The following is a 21,090-nucleotide window of genomic DNA, read 5'->3' as shown; positions in this document are numbered from 1 at the left end:
TACAATGGTTTCTCTATAACATGGCCACTAAAATGTAAAATCTTGAAATCATGGACTGCAATCTTCTTTCTGTGAAAAGTACCTTATCGTGATGCAAAAAGATTTGGAGGATGTCCTCTTCGTGCATTTCTTCACCCCATGTGTTCACCTCCATGCTTTTTTCCCCCTTTGTCTCTGGCTGGTTAAATGGAGATACTGCTTAGGAAGACCTTGGAAGCCACCCATTCTGCAGAGCCCCCATCGGCCTGAGACCCTGAATGACCACATGGAAGAGGCTCTGTCACTAACTTGTTCATGCACTCAGCACTGCAAAGTAAACAAGAAATGAACCTCTATGTGTTTGAGCCGTTATACATTTTGGAGCTTGTTATAGAACTTGTCTTACTTTAATGCAAAATGAGAAATATTTTATGGTTTACTGATTGAATAAATGAATAAATTTGTATAAGAAGAGATAAAGCTACAGGAATGTTTTGCATGCCTCTTTTTGTTGCCATTTTCCACATTTTTAAGGCCTGAGATTGCACAGTCTACTTAGAAGTTATTTCCCTTTTCAGATGCCAATATTTCCACATTTTATTATAGAAACCACAATCTAGATTCTAGAACCACCATATTATCCCTTGTCATGCTAACCATTCATTCTAAATACTAACATACTTCATAGAAACTGATAAGTTGAGGAACTAAGGGGCAAGCCCAGGACATTGGAATGTTTAGTTAGTTATGATTCAAAGATACAGCTCCCATATCACTGAGGATTTCAAAGAGCTTGCTCTGTACCAGGCAGGAAGTGACTTCTCATTTCGTGAACTGAACAAAAAGAGTATTGCTTTGAGCAATATTTTTCCATAGGTAGGAAACTTCCATTCTTTTACTGATGTTTTGATTATTTACCTGAAAAGTGAAGAATCTGTCCATAACCCAATCCTTGAACAATGTTTACTATTCACTAGTATTTGTAAGATCACAAACTCATCCAAAGTACTTTTCTAAGTGGTCTCAAAACCAAAGGGATCACAGCGAAAACAAATGTTTTTGCCAGAACCCAACATGGGAGCATGGCTGTTCTGTTCATTTGGCATCACTAGATACCCACGAGTGTCTTCTTGGCACAGATGACTATGAAATCATATGCTAATGATCCAGTGACATTTATCAATTTAGTATAATTTTTAGTGAAATCTACTAGATGTTCTAGAAGATAAATACTCATTATGTCAATACATTCAAGCTGACTCAAAGGACAAATCTCTTAATGATGATTTCAGATCGTGAAACTGATGAACTGATTCAACTGACTTGAGAAGAAATTTTAAATGTGTGCTTTTTAAAAAAAAAATAATTTAAATGGCAGCCATGTCTCTCACTTTTACATATGAAATTGCATTTTTTCATTTTTGTAATAAATAGTATCTTAGATCTATTATACCTTTCAGGAAAAAGCCATTACGAATCCATATTTTACTTAGGAGTCTTATTTTTGTTAGTCACATCTGTAACTATTAAGAAACAGCCAGGGTTTTGATTTTCCTAACCCTTAAACTGTCAATCAGTCGGGTTCTGAGGTCAAGAAGAGGATATTCTAAAGAGACATTTGATGGCAAGTATACAGCTCATCTATTACCTATGAGGGACTTCTAGTCCCAGTGAGCTGGTCTCAGGAGGTCTGGAGGGTTGCATTTGTTTTCCCAGAAAAGGCAGACCAGAAACAGCCTGGATGAATTCATCTCCCTGAACCTCACCTTTTCTTGCCTGGCATTTTAAGGACAATAGAGCAAAAAGCAGCTTTTACACTTTGGGGCAGACGGTATTTTTCTGAGATGACCACGGTAAGCTCTCTCATCCAACATGCTTCTCTACGACATGATCTCGGCATTCCTCCATGGAGTGTACACCCTACGCTCCTCCCTTGAGTCTGGGTGGAGCCATGATTTGCTTATTTAAAAAAACGAGCTGGAAATGACGCTACATGGCTTCTAAGGGGCTGTCATATGAGGCCATGCAGCTTCTGCCTTGTCAGCTGGGGCACTTGCTTCTGGAGCCCTGACCACCTTCTGAGAGGTAGAGTGTACCAGGGTATGTCAAAGCCCAGGCTGTGTGGAAAAAACACAGATAAGCATCCCAGTTGACAGATCCAGCTGATGCCCCAGCCAACAGTCAGCATCAATTGCCAGCATGTGCATAAAGACATCTCAAGATGAATCCAGCCCACGACTATCAAATTACCCCTAATTGATGAGTCTCCCTGTCTGAGGCCCCAGACATTGTGGAGAAGAGACAAGCCATTCCCTCTGTTCCCCGTCCCAATTTATGACCAATAGAATCCAAACTTTTTTTTTTTTCTTTTCAGATCTTAAGTTTTGGGATAATTTATTACATGCCAGCAGTGAGCAGAATACACCTGAACATCTGGACCAGATGCTTAGGGAGGAAAATGATACAGATTAGGCAAATTGGAGATTAGACTTCTGATCTAGAACATCAAGAGATGAAATAGCATTTTAATATCCGCCGCTTCACATCATGCATCTATCCTACTGCCTACAGTGCCTCAGCCCAGGTCTTGACCTTCACATTTGTTGGCGTAATAGTAAAGGCTTGAGCTCATCCTATCAGATACCACATATAGTTAACAATTTTCATAGGCAGTCTTCATCCCTAACCACTGCCCAGCTGATCATCAAAACCTATGGATCCTCTCCTAACTGGCAACCCAAAATATTTGAACTCCGATTTCTCACCAGTGGTTAAAACTTTGAATTTTCAGTTACTCAATCTTTATCAAGTCCTGGTTGTGAGAAATTGCCTTCATGGAGATTTCCCTGAAGGAAAGTTTTTATGTTGAACAATTGGCTTATTTTATTTTATTTTTATTAAAAGCCTGTGAACCTAATAACAAAATGTGTTTTTCTCTTTTCTTTGGCCAAGCAAAGCAAATTTAGAGCCAAGTCTGTGGCCCACTCCTAGAAACCATACAGATGTACTTCTGTGTGCTAATCTGACTCTTGGGTTTATTATTTTACTGATATTATTTTCCTTTTTTTACAGATTTTGTCAATTACTGATTTACTCCTTTCGCATCACATAAAATTGAGTAAGCCATTTCGAATCCCCTGTGGAATAGGCAATATATGAATAAAATAACAAGAAAGTCATTCCTCCATCCTCTGCCAAATCAATAATCAGTGTTAGTATGAATATAAATGTTTACAAATCATTTTTAAACATTCATCTGGTTTAATGTCAAATCCAGAAAAAAATGACACACTTCTAAGAACATATAGTTGGCCTAAATGCACATGTTCATGTCATCCTGAATGGAACAGCCCTGCTTAAATCTCCTGTGATATTCGGCGCTGCTTGCTTGTAACGAAGGTCACACCTTCTTGATCCTGATTTGTGTGTTTACCTCCAGAGCCACAAAGACTCAGATATACTTTCCCTCTTTTTCCTAAATATAGAATTGAAATGGTGGATAGTTCTCTCTGGTTATTTTGAAAAAGATAATTAGTGTCAAAAATTACCATCTCAGGGAGATAAGTGGGCATGCAGATCGCACGAATATTCTTTAAGTATACCAGTTCTGTCATTTCGACTAAACACTATGGTGGATGAAAACTGTATTGAAAAAAATATCACATGACTGTGACAGTTTTGTCTCATTTTTGTTTAAGGAGAGAAAGATTTTATTATATCACAAAAAGGAAATACAGAATTCCAGAATTATGAGTTTAAAGGGGCCTGAAGTTCATCTAGTTCAGTGGTTTTCAATCCATTTAGAGAATCCAAACTCTTTGAAAAAGGAAGGGAACCTCATGTGAAACCCTCACCTATAAACTATGTGTAGTCAAACTTCTCTGATTAAAGAAGGAGAAATGGGGGCCCTGAGCCCTGCTCACTTGGCCTCTCGCCCTCTACTCCTTGTCCCCAATCCGGTGACCCAGAAGCTCCTTCTGGAACACAAGGCTTCAGCAAAAGAAGGTTTGAAAACCAGCTATTTGAAGATAATGAGAAGATAAGCCACAGTCTGGGACAAAAATATTTGCAAAAAGACATATCTGATAAAGAACTCTTATGCAGACTATACGAAGAACTTTTTTAAAGTCAACAATAAGAAAACGAACAACCCAATTAAAAAACAGGCAGAAGACCTGAATAGACACCTCACCAAAGAATAAATATGTAAATGGAAAATAAGCACATGAGATGTTCCACATCATATGTTGTTAAGAAATTGCAAAATGAACAACAATAGGGATACCATTACACACCTATTAGAATGGCAAAATCTGGAACACTGACAACACCAAATGCTGTTGAGGACACAGAGAAACAGGAACTCTCATTCATTGCTTGTGGGAATGCAAAATGGTCCAGCTACTTTGGAAGATAGTTTGGCAGTTTCTTACAAAACTAAGCATACTCTTACCATATGATCCAGCAATCATGCTCCTTGGTATTTAACCAAATGAGTTGAAATTTACAGCCATACAAAAACTTGCACATGAATGTTTATAGCACTATTATTCATAATTGCTAAAACTTGGAAGCAACCAAGATGTCCTATGGCAGGGGAATGTCTAAACAGTGCTACATACAGACAATGGAATATAATTCAGCATTAAAAAGAAATGAGCTATCAAGCCATCAAAAGACATGGAGAAATTTTCAATGCGTATTACTAAGTGGAAGAAGCCAGTCTGGAAAAACTCTATGCCGTAAGCTTCCATCTATATGACATTCTGGAAAAGGCAAAACTATGGAGACATTGAAAAGATTGGTGGTTTTCAGGGGTTAGAGATGAAGGAGGGATGAATGAGCAGAGCACAGAGGACTTTTAAGGCAGTGAAACAACTCCATATGATACTATAATAGGGATACATGTCATTATCAAAACCTATAGAATGTACAATGCCAGAGTGACCTGTAATGTAAACTTTGGACTTTGGATGATAATAGTTCGTATGTGTATGTTTATCAAGTGTAACAAATGTACCATTCCGGGGCAAGGTTTTGATAGTGGGGGAGGCCGCATGTGTGGTAGGGAAAGACACATGGGAATCTACGTACTTTTCACTCAGTTTTGCTGTGAACCTAGTAGTGCTCTTAGAAAACAGTCTATTAATAAATAAATAAAATTAAAAATTTTTAATGTAAAAAAAAAAAAAAAACTCCTGTTGATCCACTTTAAATATTTCAATCATTGGGAAACAGAGGCTCAGAGAGTTTAGGAACCCGGGCCAGGGGACACTCGAACTGGGAGGGGTTTCAGGCAGAGCAGCTGGCTGGACTTGCCCAAGGTCACCTTGTCATCTGTAAATAAGTGGCAGAGCTAGAACTAGAACCCAAATATACCTCACTCCTGGCCCAGGGCTCCAACGCTACACAAAGAATTTCCTAACTTCAAGGTTTTTGAGAAACGAGAAACGACTGCCAATGGACTCGCCTCCTGAGATATTTGAGAAAACTAATAATTTTCCTGGAATGAGTTAGCAATCCAGCTTTTCAAAACACGATACAAGATGGAGTGGAGCAAAGAGCTGGCGTACACAGGCATCTTCTAGAAGATTCTTTAATTAAGAGCTCTCACCAAAATATTAACAGTGATTACTTTTGTGTGGTGAAATTATAATTCCTTGGGACATTATTATTATTATTTTTTGGTGGTGGTTTTCCTGTATTTTCCAAATTCTCTGCTTTGGGCATGTATGGCTCTCCTAGTTTGATGGAGGTACCTGTTTAAAGCTCCCTCTGAGAGCTCTCACCAGAACTGCAAACCACTGATTTAACTGATGCTCCCACCTCTCTCTTCCACTTTGCATAATAAGGTTACATGATAAGGTTACATTTATGTGAAAGGGTAATTTGATAAAGAAAGCTTTCTGGAGCAGGCACTATGTATCAAGAGCCTTAAAGATATTTATACCCTTTCATCCAGTGAATCCACTTCTAGAAACATATCCAAAGTAAACATCAAAAGTGGGCCAAAGACATATACATAATGTTATGTCCTCATGAATAATTATGCAGCCATTTAAAATCTTATTTTTAAAGAAAGTACATATGTATTATCTTAATTAAAATGCATAAATATAAATATGAATATTAGTATGAAAAGAAGAAATTAGTACCTAATACGAATTGAGTATCAGTCTTACGTAGGCATTGATTGTTCTAAGAGTTAACTCATACTCACAGGTAGGCACTATTATGCTTTCTATTTTATGGACCAAGAAATAGAGGACAAAAGGCTTAAGCAACATGTCCAAAGTCACACAACTTAGAAGTAGCAGAAAAGAGGTTTAAACTTGGAACTAGAGTCCCTTGTACTGTATTGCAATATGATTCATCGAAACGTCCACATAGCTGGTTAACTTTGGGTTGTTGTTTATTTCCTTAATAATACATATTTTAGTCTACGCCCATACCACCCTGAACAAGCCCAATCCCGTCTGATCTCAGAAGCTAAGCAGAGTCGGGCCTGGTTAGTAGTTGGATGGGAGACCACCTAGGAAGACCAGGTGCTGTAGGTGTAAAAAATTTAAAAAATAAAAATAAATAAAGGATTGTAAGCTGACAAGTTCCTTGCAATCTGTGAGGTCAACCAAGGGTTGCCTCACCTAAAAAAAAAAATACATATTTTATTCTTCATGGATGTAAACTGAACCTGTTATATTTTGTAATCCCAACTTTCTTTTTAAAAAGAATAGTTCTCTTTTTATATCTGCCTTTATCTTTAGACCATGAAATCCCTGAGGTAAGCACTGCCTTCCTAATCACAACGACTATTAACCTCTTTTGGTCCAACCACTGAGTCACCTGCTGGAGCAGTGCCTAGGCCCCGGAGGGCAGTCCGTACGCTCCACTTCATGCAAACCCCAACGTAGGTGCGACCATCTCCCATGTCATAATAAGGCCACTCGAGGCAACTTCGTACTTTCAGCACTTAACACAATGTCTGGAAAGTAGTAAATCCTCAAAAAATGATAGTTAAGCTCATAGTAGCTCCTTTCTAAAGCCATGGATATGACTCAGTTTGGTGGGGTATTGCTGCCTTTTGTATATGCCAGAAGAAAAATAAAATCTAACGAGTAGATATAAACTAAAAACTCTGCGAAAATAGAGCTGAGGTGACCTCAGCTTATCTCAAGATACAAAAGTCATCCTATGCTCTCTGGGAAAAAGTCGAAGGAGGCTGAAGTTGATGCAATGGTCCACGACACCATGGGAGGGGCAGGCATAGATGGAAGTCTGAGCAGGGAGCTCGTTTCTCCATCTTTCTTTCAATCCAAAAGAAGCCATTGAACTTGGTCATGGGGCCACGAGTGAATCTTCAATCTAAATGCAGGGATATTTGGCTTGAACTCAAAATGTTACAGGACAGTCTACGTTCCCCTTAAATGTTTCCAGAAACCATACATATTCTATTATGGCTTTTACTTGTTCAATAAGTAAGTATCTGTGAAGAAAGAAAAACCCATTGCGAAACAAGACTTTATTTCACTTCTGAGCTCAAGAAATCGGCAAGACTTTGTTGTTTTCTCATGGTTTTCTTTGGTTCAAAAATCAACACACTTTCAGACTATAGTTCCGTATACCAGCCATGAGGGCAGGGGGTGCATCTAAGGCCCTTCCAATTATAGGGCCAGAGTGTAGTTCTAGTGTTTTGGTTAGAACAGGGAGACCCTGACACCAAAACCTTATTGGATATAAGTATTTTCCCTTAAAAAAAAAAAAGAAAAAAAGGAAAAAGGTCATAATAGTAATAATGATATTAGCTTGTTTTTAAGCTATCTCATTATGTCATAACAAACTTATCCAGTTAACAGCATCATTTCCACGTGAGGAATCCAGTTAAGAGAGGTCCAGCGACTCAACGAGACTCTCGCTATTAGTTTAATGGTGAAGCCAGAACCTTCTCCCTTGCCTGTCTTCTCACTTCAGCTAAGTCCTACTCATCCTCGAGACTCAGCTGAAGCCGTCCTCACGAGGACCCTGTTGTAGTGTCTCTGCAGCACTCAGTGCTTGCCTTTATCACAGACCTTATCTCACAATATTGAAGCAATTAGTTAATTGTCTGTGCCCCCTGCCCAACTCAGAATGTAACAGAAGCAAATCATACTTACTGATTTGTTTGCCTCCAGCACCAGGCACAGTTCTAAGCATGAGCAAAGGTTCCCTCGTAGTTTGCAGAATGCTTAGTTTTATAATATACTAGAGAACTATCTGATTTAGTTGAAATTTTATCATCTTCTCACAATAGTTTTCAAACTAGATTCTGCATATTCCTAAGATTCGAAGACGGATTTGCAAAGGCCCTTAAATTGTCTTTTAGAATTTAACATCTTTGTGTTTTCATCCTAATGATATTCTAAAAATATCATTAAGGCATTAATATCGGAACGTTCCGCATCAGTTAAATCAATGGTTTGCAATCCTGATGAGAGCTGAGTCTCAGTGGTAGCTTTAAACAGTTACCGATGTTCAGGCCCTGCTCTAGCAAATTGCATCGGAATCTCTGGAGGCGGGTCCCCACATGCGGATATTTTTTAAGACCCCCAGATGACTGAAATGTGTGGAGTACTGAGACACACTCATCTAGATATTCATATAACCTTTGACAGTTTCCTAATTAACACCTCCCACCCATGCTTATGAGTGCCTTCAAATTTTTTTCCTGTTTATGGAATTTTTTATTAAAATTATTGGGGTGATATCGGTTAATAAAATCATATAGGTTTCCAGTGTACGATTCAATAATATGTCATATGTATACCGCATTGTGTGTTCACCACCCAAAGTTAAATTTCCTTCTGTCACCATATATTCGACCCCTTTTTTCTCTATCTGTCCTCAATCTCTCCCCCTTCCCTCTGGAAACCACTGATCTACTGTCCGTGTCCATGAGTCTCTGTTCATTCGTCATGCTTGCTTGTTGCTCTCAGTTTCATATCCCACATATAAGTGAAATCATATGGTTCTCAACTTTTTCTGTCTGACTTATTTCACTTAGCATGATAATCTCAAGATCCATCCATGTCACAAATGGCAGTATTTCATCTCTTCCAATGGCTGAGTAATAGTCTATTGTATATATGTACCACATCTGTTTCATTCGATCACCTATCGAAGGACACTCCAGTTGTTTCCATGTCTTGGCCACCATGAATAATGCTGCTGTGAACGTCAGAGTTCACATATCCTTGTGAATAAATGTTTTCAAGTGGGTAAATGCCCAGAAGAGGGATTGCTGGGTCATATGGTAATTTTATTCTTAGTTTTTTGAGGAACCTCCATACTGTTTTCCATAGTGGCTGTGCCAGTTTACATTCCTACCAGCAGTATACGAAGGTTCTTTTTTCTCCACAGCCTCTCCAACACTTATTATTATCTGTCTTGTTGATAATAGCCATTCTAACAGGTGCGAGGTGGTATCTCATTGGGATTTTGATTTGCATTACTAGCTAGTGAAATTGAGCATTTTTTTTATATGCCTGTAGGCCATTTGTATGTCTTCTTGGGAGAAGTGTGTCTGTTCAGGTCCTCTGCCCATTTTTCAATTGGAGTGATTTTTTTTTTTTTGTATTGTTGAGTTTGCCTTCAAATTTAACAGTTATAGTGTAAGTATTTCAGATGAGTAAATATAGCACAGGAGCAAATGAAATACATAAATGATGTGCTCTTGCCAAAGCCAGTGACGTCACAGCATGCTGTGCAAATAAACGTTTTGCAATTGTTCTGGAGCCTGGCAAGTGGTGGGGGAACCGAGTCATCCCAAGAGCAACTAGTAGACTAGCCACTAAATGGTGCGCACCAGGCATGGTGCAAACAGCAGCTCAGTTTCTGCCAAAACACTGTCATCAGTCTGCTTTTTAGTTTGTATTTAATTTGTGAATTTGTTTTGGTTTTATGTTTCTATAAGAGCTAGAAACATGGAGTTTATACTTGATTGTCCTTTTATTCAAGCAGCATCATAATACATGTAAATGTATTATACAAAGAACATTTTAAGTCAGCCCTGGGGGAGTCTGTGGCATATTTTTTTCCTTTTTTAATGGATCTGAATATCATTCAAACTTAAGAATACCTATTTACATAATTTCTAGACCCTAGAGAAGGCAGGCCAACATGATTGTTGAATCAAGGACCTAGGAGATGGGTTCCCCTTCGTAGGTGCTCTTGAGAGTACAAAATGATAAACAAACGCTCCTCGCCCTGAGGTTCTCAACAGGAATGGAAAACTGCTCTTAAGATCCAGAATGTTGCAAGAATTTCTACTTTCCCAGCGGCTGCTGCCTTTGACCCTCCGAAGAATTCACATTAGGACCACTCAGGTCTTCCCCAGGCTACAGGCACTGGGTCGATTTCCCTGGTTCCTGAGAAGTTCTAAGAGGCTTCTGTAACACAATGCAGAATGCCTCCCAATCCCTACCTGTGGCCTGAGACTAGCACATTCACAAGAAGGACATCCTTGTTATGAAAATGTGGGGTTTTTTTTTAACCCCAAATGGGAGATGTGAAGTTTCATCTCAGAATTTCCAGGCAGAAATTTATTATTTGCTAAGAAGATCTTAGGAATTCTTTTATGGAGATGAAAGCCAGGGGTTTGTATTTGGAGAGCACAGATAAAGCAAACTAACTGTTGTGTGCATCTGTCATGTGCCAGTTACTATGTGGTCATTCTTTCAATAGTCGTAACAATTCTGTGAATTCGCTTTTATTATTTCCATTTTACATGAGGCTCTGGAGCTTATCAGAGGCTGTCTCCCACTAAGTCAATGGCAGAGCTGCCTCTTTTGAATGCCAGGCCTCTCTGATGACAAAGTCCATGCCACATCGAGTTTTCAGGAAATTAACAGATCCCATGAGGCTTGTTTCTGGTCACACCAGAAGCTGATAGCAGGGTAAAGCTCCTAGAGATAAGTGACTGCCTATAGAATCCAGCCAGCCAGAGCGTAGAAGATGATGAACCACTTAATAATCATGAAATGCCATTTATCTCAAAATAATTATAATAAGGAGGCTCCCTGGAGAGGAAGCTTGGCATCACAAAGAGCTCAAGAGCTAATATAATTAAATCTTCACTGCGACAGCAGTGGGCACACCTGACAACGTGCCTATTTGTGATTTCAAGGCCTGTGCCTATCAGAAACCTCCGCCTGCTGAGAATTAATCATCTTCAATGTTCAAGGTCAATATGTTTTAATAATGTTCTTTTATCTAAATACATGGATTTTTACGATGTTCTTTTATCTAAATATAGGGACTCTGAATCATCGTCTTATTTCTAAACTTAAAAAATACAAATGCTCTAAGTAATTGTCTAATAATTAACAGAAAGAGAGCGCAAAGAATTCGGCTCTGGAAAGAGGAAATATTCTTTGTGATGAGAGCTTGTGATAATTAATCACGAAATAAGTGCTTCTCTGACCAGAGTGTGGCCTCTGAGGAATACATATTAAGTGGATGTCCTCAGTGTCAGCATTATATGTTTCATCAAGTCAGCAAGATAGCCAGATACGCCATATAAACATTGCAGAACGAGATGACAGACAACATCTGGCACTGTTTTTACGTTTATGTTTAATGTATATGCGCCTGTTTGCCATTCCATGTCCTTTCTCCTCTGAGTAAACACCAGGGTACACACATTACAACTGTTGCCATAGTTCTTTCTGGGATCTTGTTTTCCTTTAACGTTTTGGCTTACGGTTTTGAGCTCTTTATTATTCCAGTCGTTGAAAGAGTACTGTCTGCAAATCAGTTTGGGATGAACAGGAAATCAGGGGTATGGCATTTCTACAACATGAGATGTCTCGGGAGCAACGCCTGGAGCTGCTGAAGGTAATGCCGGGCGCAGCCAGCACAGGGGAGGCGTCGGGTAATTGGAGGTGGTTTGTGAGTCGAGAGAGCAAAGAGGATGCACTGTGAAACAGAAAACAGAGATGCTGAGTCAGGGGGCTGGCAGGCTCTCCAGGGAGCCAGCTGGAGGGAAGTCTGTAAGGCTCTTCGGAATTACTGGGGAACAAGAAGAAGTGTGGTGAGGAAGGGGTTCAGAAAAGGAGTAGAAATAAGTATCGAAATTGAATTTGAAGGCCAAACTGCAGATTTATGAGAGAGTGTAGATTTCTACACATTAAGCTTTGACTTGTGAATTTTTCTGCGTCTTGAAAAACACTCACCCAAAGGGTAGTGTTCTAAACGGGAGTGGATTCCGAGGCAGTTATGAGGGTCACGTATGCGGGGACGATGATGAGAAGAAGCAGCGAAGTGGTCAATGAGCACACGGGATTGTCAAAGGCTCACAGCAGTTTCCACTGAGGTCGGCCAATATTAAGGTTCAAACGACAGGCAATTATTATCCATGAGGTAAATCTAAAATTTCTCTCAATATAAATCAATGCACGCTGACAAAGTCTCAGGGGGAACAATCACAATCTCTATATTTTTTTTATTACCTGGGAGTCCCCACGTATTTGTAAGCCTAGCAGGAGGCCTCTAAACTAAAAGCACTTAATTATGTTGAAAAAGGCATGAACCGACTCCGTTTAAGCCAGAGATGAATGATGATGAGTGATGATGACAGCTGTCACTGACTGAGGGCCTATGCTCCAAGAACTGCATGAGACACTTTAAACACAATTTCCCCTTTAGCTCATGGTAACCCAAGGAAATAGACATAGTTTTTTTTCCATTTAATAGTTTGATATTATCTACATCCACAATACACTGAAAAGGACAGTATGTTTTGGGAACATGGGGACTTTCCAGGTCCTCCTGGTCCTACCCAGCAAATAAGCATCTATTAAATGACCGAATGGTGTAAAAGTTATTGACAATTCACAGACAAAAGGCTGTGAGGAAGATGAAAAAGGAAGCATTAATGGTTTATAGGGAAATTGGGACACACATGCATAAAGATTCAAGCCAGGTTAAACTCAAAAACTAAAAGAACAAAACGAACAAACAAAAAAACTCTGTCATTCATTTTTGTATATTTGGCATAAAGTTTACAGTAGGAATTCAATGGTGATGAATTATTGGACAAATGAATGAAATTATTGAACGAATGAATGAAATCAGGCAACCAACTGACCAAATGCTGCATTATACAGGACTGGCTTTAAGAATTAAAATAGCCTAGAGAAGGAAAGCTCATTATGGACTTGGATGGTAGCAAGATTTCCTGAACGAGACGAGATCAGACAGGAACCTGGAAGAATGAGATATATTGGATTTATAAAGAAGAATCAAAGTCATACAGGGTAGCAGGAATGCTGTAAACAGGCACAGAACCTCTTTCCTGGTCCCCTTCTGTAGCTCCGTTCTCTCCCACTGCTGCTTCTCACAGCCTTTTGCAGTGAGCTCATCTGCTCTGTTCTCGTTTGCCCTGCTCTCGAGCTCTATCCAGCTAGTTCTCAGAATGCCTTGAAGCTGGCATTGACTTTTGCTAAGACATTTTTGGATTAACCAGGAACGCCTCTCTCCTTTGGTGGGGAGTGGAAAAAACAAACAGAGAGCTTGTCTTATGGATGATTCTAGGCTTTTGCAAGCAAAGTAATAAACTATTCTAAATGAGGCGGAAATCATGAGGAATATCTCCCACTCCCAAACAGCATTTGGGAGACCCTCTCAAGACTTCCAGAAATACATTCCTAGCAGGTCCTCACAATGACCTTTCCACTCCCCTTGTGCCTCTGCCCCAAAGTTAAGGCCAATGTAAACACACCCTTCTCAGACTTTGGTGACGGGGCTCTACATAACACCCAAGGTTCTTCCATTCACTGAGATCTTGTTTCCTAGGGATCAGAAAAGCATCTTCTAGCTCAGGTTTCCTGAACTATTTCCAGTTTAACTTCTGTCAGAGATCCCTGGAATTAGAGCCACTTTGTAATTTGTCTCATGAGCAACGATAACGGTAACCCTCACATGTCTGATGGCTTTTTTTCCCCCTCTGAAAAAGGCTGGTACCATACCATCCTGTTTCAGAGTCTTGTCCTCTTTGATTCTGTTTTTCAGGACCAGTATGAGATATGAGGAGCTGTGCTCAGCAGCAGATCTGCTTGAGCAAAACATAGCTCGCTTTTGGAGTGAAAAACGTGATTTCGCTTTTCACGGGCTGAGCGACGGCTTCTGTTTTGTTACTGCTCTTGGGCTGCAGCACCATCCTTGACAGATAGACAAGCTTCCACACCGATCTCTCACGAAAGAGACAACTATAAACTCCGTCAGTATACAGTGGCTCGTATTTCGAAAATAGCGCCCTAATCCTTCAAGTACAAGGAAGCTCTCAGCAGATCCTGAGACAGAGAAGGAAGAACAAGGTCAGAATAGGAAAGTTAAGCTACTGTGAGGAGGAGTCAGATGGAGGGCCACATCCTGCAGTGGGAAATACTGTTTTTGAGAATCTGCCGCCAGTCTTTACTAAAAGACTTTCTTGTGAGAGCTGAAAGGTTTTTAGGATTAAAAAAAAAACACACAAAAAAAACCTAGGTCTGTGAATCTAATATTTTGATGGCGAAATTGTGGCCTTTTGTTTCTTAAATAATGTTTTTTAAAAAAAGAGTCATGAAACAAGAATTCAAAAACGGGCTGTAGGAATCTAAAGAAAAGATGTTTGGTTACCAAGATCAGAGCATCTACTTGCATTGATTAGACAACTCTGGCTAATTTCATTTCCTGTCTTGGGTATTATTTCCTGGTAAAAGTGAGAAAAAAAGATCCAGCACTTGATAGGCCCGCTTTCCCTGAAGTTAACAGATTGCCACACGAAAACCGTCAGCGTGTGCCAGCCCTCCACTGAAGAAGGAGCAGGTTCGGGACCTGGCACTGTGCAGCCGAGTGGCACTGCTCCCAGAACTCTCATCCCATAAAGAGCCATTGAGGGGTCCAGACCCCTCAATGTACAGGACAAATGACTAAAATGAAAAGCACAATGCATGTGAGTAGAACCAGAAACTTGAATGGAGTCGTAATCACTTCCTTAGTGTCGATTACATTATTTTTCGTGCAACTTCATTCCGTAATTCAGTCCTTGGCTAGTGGAATAGTACAGATTTCCATTTATCTGTTGATAAGTGAGAATGATTACTATGATGACCACTAAGTGATATAGGTTACAAGCATCGGTGGGGAAGAGAAGTGGAAAATCGTTAGGGGAGGTGGGAAGGGACTGGCATTCATCAGGAACAAGACGGAACATCTGAAAGGAGGAGGAAGTGCCTACTCTCTACACATGCGACCAACAAAAACTGCTGTCCACCTGCTGGGAATTCAAAACCATACCTAATAATGTAAGAAACTAAATCTAAATCAGGCGTAGGTCTTCAAAATAGCTACAATTTCTATGTGAGAATGAGGTCCGAGGCATGAATTAGGGCCAGGATGGGCATAAAAAGTTCAGGGCGTCTCCTGTGCAGCTGACACTCAGTTGTTGAGCTTCAGGTCCCACAGATGCGATTTAGTGCTTAGAGGGGGCAGGGAGGAGTCAGGGTGCTAATTCAGGCTGAGCCACAGTTTCCATCTGGGTGACCTGAAGTGACTCTTTATACAACAGCCAACCTCAAAAAAAAAAAAAAGATGCCACTCTCAGCTAAGCTCTCTCAAATAAACAAATAGGAGGGGACAGTTGAATTAGATACCATAGACCAAATGAAAACTGTTCTTTCAGCTGAACCAATTTACCACATTCCATCTTCCTCAGTTTTGGGACCAGAATTTTCTATCTCTGAGCCAATCATACTTTTCAGCTAATCAATTTTGACCCAAAACTTGATCTGTCTCAAATAAGCCTTTTTCCTCATGATCTGGAGCTCAGAATTGGTCACAATTTCTTAACAAGACACTTCGTCGACTTGCTAACTATCGATAGACGTAATGTCTACATACACTACCAGTTTAAGAAAAACATCATCAATATCCAAAAGAATGCAAATGTTTCAACAAAAAGATCATTTGACTCAATGTCTAATTTTTATTTTTCACTCACTACACTTGACCAGTGCGGTTCTACCTCCACAGTCTACAACGACAGTAGGTTATTTTAAATGTCTGTCAGTTGTTTCTTTCAGTTTATGATTATGCCTTTGTTGTAGGTAGCTTGTATCCGGCTGAAAACAAAAATAAACTTTTCTGCGCATAACCCAGCATTAAATTCTCCCATATTATCAACTCACCAGAATTAAGCAAAATGATGGATTTGAGGCACACAAACTCCTCTCCCTGGAGATTAATCATACGGAACCGAGATGATGTAGCTAGTAACATGTCAAAGATCTCCACCATGCCCTCCACACATTTTCCTTGGTTCCTATAAAAACACAGAAAAAAGAAATTTAAAAAAACTAGTAAAGGGCAGAGGAGCTTCCAGAAGACATGCTAAAGTTCACATTTATAAAAATCTACTGGCTCCAAATCTGTTCTCTGTACAGAGCATGAACATTCATTAGAATTCTAAAAGGCAAGACAAAAACTCATTTTCCATTAATAAAACATTTCAGTTCAAATTCTTAGAAGACATATAGTGTTTAATCCCCAAATCTGTCATGTTAAATATAGAGTTCTTCAACCTATGGGTAATCAAAAATGAGTAAGATTTGAGTCAATGATTTTTTTCTAATGAATCTTTACCGATCTGCTGTTATACTCTAGATATTGTAGTATTTAAGAGAATGAAAACTGGGCTCCTACTCTCAAAATGCTCACGGCCTTGAAATAATATAACCAAGTCTAATAGGTTTGTACAAAGTGCCTTCAAAGTAGAGGAGAAACTCTGAAGACCACGGGCTCTAGCTGGGCTGAAACCACTGATGCTGCCGAGGATGACAGGTAAGGTTTGCTTAGGAGGTGGCGTTTGAGTTGACACTTTAAGAAAATGTAGGTGTGAAAGCATCATTGAAAGGAGATTGTAAATATGGAGAGGGAGAGTAGTGTTAATATAGGTTAATATAGGAAAGAAGGAAAGGGTCCAGTGATACAGGATGCCTACATCATTATGAGACGTTTAGGCTTCTTCCCTGTACAACAGAACCTTGGCGTCAAGGATTTAACATTCATAACCTGACGTGTAATTCATAACATGTAATATTTTAAAAAGAAAGAACTGTGTCAATATCTTTTGCATAGAGTTGTTGCAGAAATTAAGTGAGACGCTGCATGTGAGAGGAACTTACTTATCTTTTATGTTCACAAGCTGAATTTGGGGCATGACAAGTTCGAGGTGGAGAGGAAGAAGTTAAAATATCATGGGCATATGCAAACATATATTTGTGAAATATATACAAATTTAAAACACGAATGCTAAACGCATTGTCTAGACCTTGTTTTGTTTCATTTTTAATTAATATATCTTGGAGTTCTTCATCAATTGTTTTAACAACTGCATAGTTTTTCACTAAACGAAATGTTGTAATTTCTTTAACCACATTTTTGTTGATGGACATTTAGTTTGATTTCAAGTATTTTGCTGTTACAAATATCTCATGCAGTGATTATTCTTACGTTTATGTGTTTAGGCACATGTATAGATAGCTATAGAACAAATTCCTAGTAGAATCGCTATATCAGAGGACTCATATTTTTAATTTTGATAAATAGTTCAATTATTGTTCCCAAAGAACTTGTACCTACAGGCTTTTGGTAGGAGAATATATTGGTATAAGCTCTTTTTCTGAGAGGCCAACTCTTGTCCTTTGCCCATATTTTTCTATTGGGTATTAGTCTGTATCGAGTTCTTTATATATTAATTAGCCTTTTATCCTGTGTGCTTTCAGTATTTTTCTAATGGGTCATTATGTTTTTGTTTTTATTTTGTTTTTGGTATTTTTCTCTGCAAAGCATTTCATTATTACATAATCAAATTTATCAAACTTTTCATTTATGGCTTTACAATAATATATTTTGCTTGAAAAGCTCATTCTCCCTTCCAATAATGCATAAAAAACAATCTTATGTTTCCTTCCAGTATAGTTCCGTGGTTCTATGTCTAAAGCTTTGCTCTTCGGGGATTTACTTTTTACAGCAACTTTATTGAGATGTAATCACACATCGCATAATTCACTCATTTAAAGTACACAGTTCGATGAGCTTTTGCACATTCACAGAGTTGTGCAAGCATCATTTGGGGTTTACCGTGACGTAAGATGTGAACAAGGATTCAGCTTAGTATTTTGCCCAGGCTGCCAGTCATTTTTCTTAACACTTTTATGGGATAAACCATCTTTCACTGACTTGAAAAATGCGAGGTACTTTTGATAAATTTATTTACTTCTTACAACTGTTCTCTAAGGTTAGTATTATTTTCCTATTTTCCAAACAGGAGACTTAGGACTTGTCGACCAACACCACCTATGCCAGAAGAAAGAATTTCGACGATAAAGTTTTCTTTGTCTCCCATTCTTGCTTCACTTTAGTTCATTCAAAAAGATTTATTGGGGACTCATTATACCCAGACTTTGTGCTAGACATTAGGGTAAAGAGAAGAAAGCCATGGGTCTTGTTAATAAAGAGATTCATAATAGAGGCAAGACAGACAAGAAAGAAAACAGGGGGCAATACAAGATACGTTCCCTCAAAAACGTGTAGAAAAAAAGTCTCTTACAAATACTGTCAGGATCTCCAGATTTAACCCACATCGATATTGAAGCAATTGTCATAATATTCTCAGGTAAAGGTAAATGAGGTTTTATATAAGGGGCTTAGAATGTTGTGTGGCACACAGTAGCGCCCTATTTACCTACTAGCTATAGATACATTAATAAATAGATAAATCTATAGATGTCATGGGGGAGATTGGCTTATGGACCTGAAACGTCCAAGAGACAAATGCCATGGTCTATTTTGCTTTGACTATGGAAAGCACAAAAGCTCTACATAAGCAGAGGGAAAACTTTCAAAGCTACCTTGCTGAAGAGAGGGATGAGACGGTGTCACATCGAAGGGTGCGTTGGCCTTAATCAGAATTGCATACTAGAAGTGAGTTTTTCTTGTCCTAGAGTTGAATTTTTTTTTTTTAAGTAGCACATTTTCTTTCTCATGAAAAAAATAAAGATAGGAGGAAATGTTTGGAGGATAAAGCTTTAAAAATAACAACTCATAGCCAAAATAGAGAAATGTTCCTTTCTCGGTGTAAAGTCTCTGTTTACTTAACAGACTGCACAGAGGCAGGGGGGGAGAGCACGGTGTGGGAGGGAGCCTGCTTCACCGGCTGTGAGCGAAAGTTCAGTTCAGAAACCGAGAAAGTGGAGTCTTAACAGTTCTCCGTTCTTCTGGTCCCTTCTCAATCGTCTCCCATATTTTCTCACGAGAAGCTTGCTCTTAACTCTTCCAACAAGAGTGTATTCTTCTCAACCTCTTCTCGCTGGATATCCTGTTATTTCTCACCAGCAATCATTCATTACCTGTCGACAGTACAATGCTTGCTCTTCGGCAGGTACTAGATGCCACCCACTGAGCCCTCAGAGATAGGATGGCACATCCCACCAACTCTCGATTCAGTTCTCACCGTGTGTTTGTGTGTGTGTGTGTGTGTGTGTGTGTGTGTGTGTGTGTGTGTGTTTCCTTTAGAGGAGGTGAAGTCTAAATCATTATGACATTACGACAGGAAGACCCTGGAGCTTACTTTCATGCAAACAGTAGTGCTTCGGGTTTGCTGCTGTCTCAACTTTGAGGGCTCCTGGAGGAATATTCAATCTGCTGAAGCTGCAATTTTTAAATAGTGCTGTAAAGGCTAGAAGAATGTTATGCTGATGTCTCCATAAGGATGAACTCAACTATCCTTTCAATGGGAAAAGCTCACTGGGTCTAAACACCTCAGCTCATTCACTGATGATATTTTCAGTAAATCACTGAAACGCCTGCACAGAAATGAGTGACTGATTACATGGTACCTGTGGGTCCCTTGCTAGCAGTGTCACAGGTGAAAAGGTTTGCAGTGTGAGCTGATGAATAGGTGATTTTTCACCCTGGGTTCAGGTACAAATTTATCTGGACTTTGGAGGCTGGACAGACACTTGTCGCCTGCCTGACACAAAGGAATCCTTTACTCTCTACTGAGGTCTTTATACCTTGGAATCAGAGATTCATTTTTAAAGTCCCACTGAAATAGTCTATAGTAATCTCACAAAGCCAATTGAACTAGAGCATTTAACTCGTATTCAGAGGGAAGAGGTGAATCAACAGCCTCAGAAATGGGCTGATTACTAAGAATCTGGCAGTAACATTACTACAAGAAGAAAAGATGAGTCTACATCCGTGAGGTGCTCCTGGGGCTTAGAAACACATGGGGTACGGAAGAACAAGATTTATTTTAAAGGAAGCACAGCTTCAGTCATAGATCAGCAGTAGTTTAGCAAGCAGACCAGCCCACGACTCCCACTGTGAGACGTGACAGCCTGCAGTGACAAACTCCTGCACTGATTATTTCTGGCGTTTACAGCACCTCGAAATCCCCTTGTGGGGAAACCTTGCTCTTCCCTATTCTCTTCAAATACAGTCTGTTTGCACTTAAGCGATGGGGGAAGAAACAAGACCGAAAGAGTATTTGTTCATGGCATATCTTGGAAATTTCTCCTGAAAGGAAAGCCTGTTTTTCAGGAACCCTTAGGTTTCTGTTCCTCCAAGTGAGAAGTAAAGAGCTGGGATGTGGATGCACAGATCAAACTTGCCCTTGTATATCTTCAAAAATAACCTTACAACATGTAAAGTTACCCCATAACCTCTCTTTGTATTAAAGGACATTGACAGATGGAAACAAAAATCCTGGGAAGACAACATAACACATTTAACTTAGCTGTCCCGAAAGAAAAGTACAATATGGTTAGAAACAAGGGTATAAATTAAGATGCTTTTTCAAATCAATAGTGGCATGTTTTGTTGTATTTAAAGAGAGTCTGTGCTCTGAATCAACTTGGAAGGCAGACCTCGTGCCTGGGGAAAGAGAGTGATGGTGTGTAGCAGGCACTACGACTGTCTTTAATACGGTGTTACAAGAAAGAGGTGAGTTCAGGTGAGAACCGAATGGTTCTCAAGCAGAAACTGAAGAGAATGCGAAATCTCAAAGATAAATAAAGTCTTGCAGGTTTGGAAACG

At 39.4% G+C, this 21,090-nt stretch overlaps 1 protein-coding gene and 1 pseudogene across 1 annotated transcript in view; one reads left to right on the top strand and one right to left on the bottom strand.

Moving 5' to 3' along the window:
* Positions 1-21,090, bottom strand: part of ESR1 (estrogen receptor 1) — a 222,861-nt gene that overhangs the window by 14,563 nt on the left and 187,208 nt on the right. Inside the window, exon 10 of the mRNA XM_023532162.1 lies at positions 16,179-16,312. Within this exon, the coding sequence (XP_023387930.1) occupies positions 16,179-16,312 (134 nt within the window). The remainder of the gene's footprint in view (positions 1-16,178; positions 16,313-21,090) is intronic.
* LOC111741478 lies at positions 6,418-6,536 on the top strand (annotated as a pseudogene).

This window comes from Pteropus vampyrus, unplaced genomic scaffold, assembly GCF_000151845.1.
Source record: "Pteropus vampyrus isolate Shadow unplaced genomic scaffold, Pvam_2.0 Scaffold78, whole genome shotgun sequence".
Lineage (NCBI taxonomy): Eukaryota > Metazoa > Chordata > Mammalia > Chiroptera > Pteropodidae > Pteropus > Pteropus vampyrus.
The sequence above is the reverse complement of the archived record's forward strand: the minus strand, read 5'-3'. Positions and strand labels throughout refer to the sequence as shown.